This window comes from Myotis davidii, unplaced genomic scaffold, assembly GCF_000327345.1.
Source record: "Myotis davidii unplaced genomic scaffold, ASM32734v1 scaffold148, whole genome shotgun sequence".
Classification (NCBI taxonomy): domain Eukaryota; kingdom Metazoa; phylum Chordata; class Mammalia; order Chiroptera; family Vespertilionidae; genus Myotis; species Myotis davidii.
Genome location: NW_006299479.1, coordinates 3,596,323 through 3,598,953, shown reverse-complemented (window position 1 = coordinate 3,598,953; position 2,631 = coordinate 3,596,323). Strand labels below are relative to the sequence as shown.

Below are 2,631 nucleotides of genomic sequence, written 5' to 3'. Positions count from 1 at the left end.
AAGCAGTGGTTCTCAACCTTCTGGCCCTTTAAATACAGTTCCTCATGTTGTGACCCAACCATAAAATTATTTTCGTTGCTACTTCATCACTGTCATGTTGCTACTGTTATGAATCGTCATGTAAATATCTGATATGCAGGATGGTCTTAGGCCACCCTTGTGGAAGGGTCGTTCAACCACCAAAGGGGTCGCGACCTATAGGTTGGAGAACCGCTGCTATAAAGCGTCTGTACCATTCTCCATTTTCAAGTCGACCTTTATGAGGAGGTCAGTTTGTCACAAAGGGCATTCTGTTTGAAAGGCTTCTTTGTTGCCTTTTGGACTCTCTCCACTGCCAATTCCCTAGTTAAGGAAGCATAAGAAGTGAAAAAAATATATATATCACTTTGGAATCAGACCTAAGTTTGAATCCAAGGTTTGCTATTTTTTAACCATGTGATGTTAGTCTCACTCCTCTCATCTGAAAGTTTGGGGTACTACTATTTATGCAATGGGGTAAAATAGGAAGTATTTATGTCTGGTAATAACTTAAGGCTTCAAACCTTGGATCTAGTTTTTTAATTCCTCGAACAACCCATTTTTATTAAGAGCCAAAGGATTGCCATTGTCCTGGGAACTTATTTCTGGATCTAACAGAATATCTTCATGCGTTACTTTTTATGTTCAAACAAACAATCAAACAAACAAAAACACACACCAAAGCCACCAGCTTGGAAGCTAGATATTTCTCTCTCTTTTTAAAAAAAATATATTTTTATTGATTTCAGTGAGGAAGGGAGAGGGAGAGTGAGAGATAGAAACATCAATGATGAGAGAGAGAATCATTAATTGGCTGCCTCCTGCACTCCCCCCGTCCCCTTATAGGGACCAAGCCTGCAACCCGGGCATGTGCCCCAACCGGGAATCCAACCGTAACCTCTTGGTTCATAGGTCGATGCTCAACCACCGAGCCATGCTGGTTGGGCTAAGTAGCTCTTTACAAGGTTTGCAAAGCATTCTAACAGTCTGTGAAGAGGCAGGTTTAGCACGAAGCTCTTGGAGATTAGTCTTCCAGAAGCCCCTTCCATGGGAGCTGTGAGCATTTGTAGTCACAAGTTCTTATGGAAAGTGAGGTTGGAGGGCCTGCTGGCATCTTGCATTTGTGTTATATTTCTTAAAAGAGGACCTTCCTAATGGGTTCGCCTGTAGAGAGAGTCCCTGGGAGAACGGTTTGCGACGTGTTTGTGAACTATATTCTCTCTTCTACACTCTTGGGTCCCCTGATGTGTTGCCTCCTTCCCAACCGAAGGCAAGGCCTGGCACCCCTCAGACGTGGCTCACCTGCACTGGTTGCCGCTGGGCTGCCTGCAGGCTGTTCCCCAGAAGCCTGTTCCCCCGAAGGCTGTTCCCCCGAAGGTTGGTCCTTGGCGACCAGTTCAGTCACGGCTTGTTCAGCGGCAGCGTGTTCAGCCGAAGCCTGTTCAGCCGGAGCCTGTTCAGCCGGAGCGTGTTCAGCCGGAGCCGGTTCAGCCGGAGCCTGTTCACCTGGAGGTGGTTCCGCCGCAGCCTGCACACCTGGAGGTGGTTCACCGGGAGCGTGTTCACCCGCAGCGCGCTCACCTGCAGCGTGCTCCCCCACACCGGGCTCACCTGAAGGGCGCTTACCTGAACTGTGCTCACCGGAAGCGCGTCCAACTAAAGCGTGCTCGAATGCAGCCTGCTTGCTGAAAGCGTCCCGGCCTGAAGAAGCGTCAGAGAAAGCCTCGCGGTCTGAAGGGGTTGCAAGTGAAAAGGGCTCACCTGGAAATTGCTGGACGGGAGCCTGATGGATCAAAGAGCCAGGAGGCTCATCCAGCTGACTTGGTGCTCCTGGGATGGAGAAGGAACAGAAACAGAAGATGAGGAGGAGAGAGTGCGTGTCCGGGGTAAAGACTACTTCCCTGTGGAGGAAAGGGTCCTAGGCTTCCTGTGGGCCTGTATCAGGCAACAGAAGGTATTACAGATGCTGGAGGAAGCCAGCTAATTATACACAATGGAATGCTACTCAGCCATAAGAAAAGACGGAAGACTGCCATTTGAGGCAGCATGGATGGATGGACCTTGAGAATATTACGCTAAGTGAAATAAGTCAGTCAGAATAAAAGTGAAGAACCATCTGATTTCACTCATCTGTGAGATATAAAACTGAAACTTGTCAAACAATAGTGTGGTGCTGCCAGAGGGAAGGGGGTGGAGGGATGAAGGGGGCCTAATATATGGTGATGGAAAATGATTTGACTTTGGTGGGCACACAGTGCAATATACAGATCTCGGTATCATAGAAATACACACTTGAAACCTATATGATCCTATTAATCAATGTCACCCTGATAAATTTAATTAAAAAATAAATGTCTACTGAACAAAAACATTACCAGATGGAATTAAGACACCTTTATTTGGCAATTTCAACTTCTTTCCTGCACTCAATCCCCTATCTATGTGGGTTGGAGACAAAGCAAAGTTGTCATTAATCTTAAGATAAAAACATCCTTTGCTTATATATCTGAACTGAGATTCCTTGTGACATAACATTTACACCCACTTCATGGAGTTGTCATGAGTAGTCAATAAGATAAATGGTGAAGTGCCTAGTCCATTGCTAAAGTGCTC

General features: G+C 46.4%; 1 protein-coding gene across 1 annotated transcript in view; it reads right to left on the bottom strand.

The window, feature by feature from the left end:
• Window positions 1-1,119: 1,119 nt before the first annotated feature.
• ACRV1 (acrosomal vesicle protein 1) overlaps window positions 1,120-2,631 on the bottom strand; it is a 2,820-nt gene continuing 1,308 nt past the window's right edge. The window contains exons 2-3 of the mRNA XM_015571335.1: window positions 1,645-1,848; window positions 1,120-1,554 (exon numbers count right to left, since the gene is read on the bottom strand). Of these exons, the coding sequence (XP_015426821.1) occupies window positions 1,229-1,554; window positions 1,645-1,848 (530 nt within the window). The 3' untranslated portion in view covers window positions 1,120-1,228. The remainder of the gene's footprint in view (window positions 1,555-1,644; window positions 1,849-2,631) is intronic.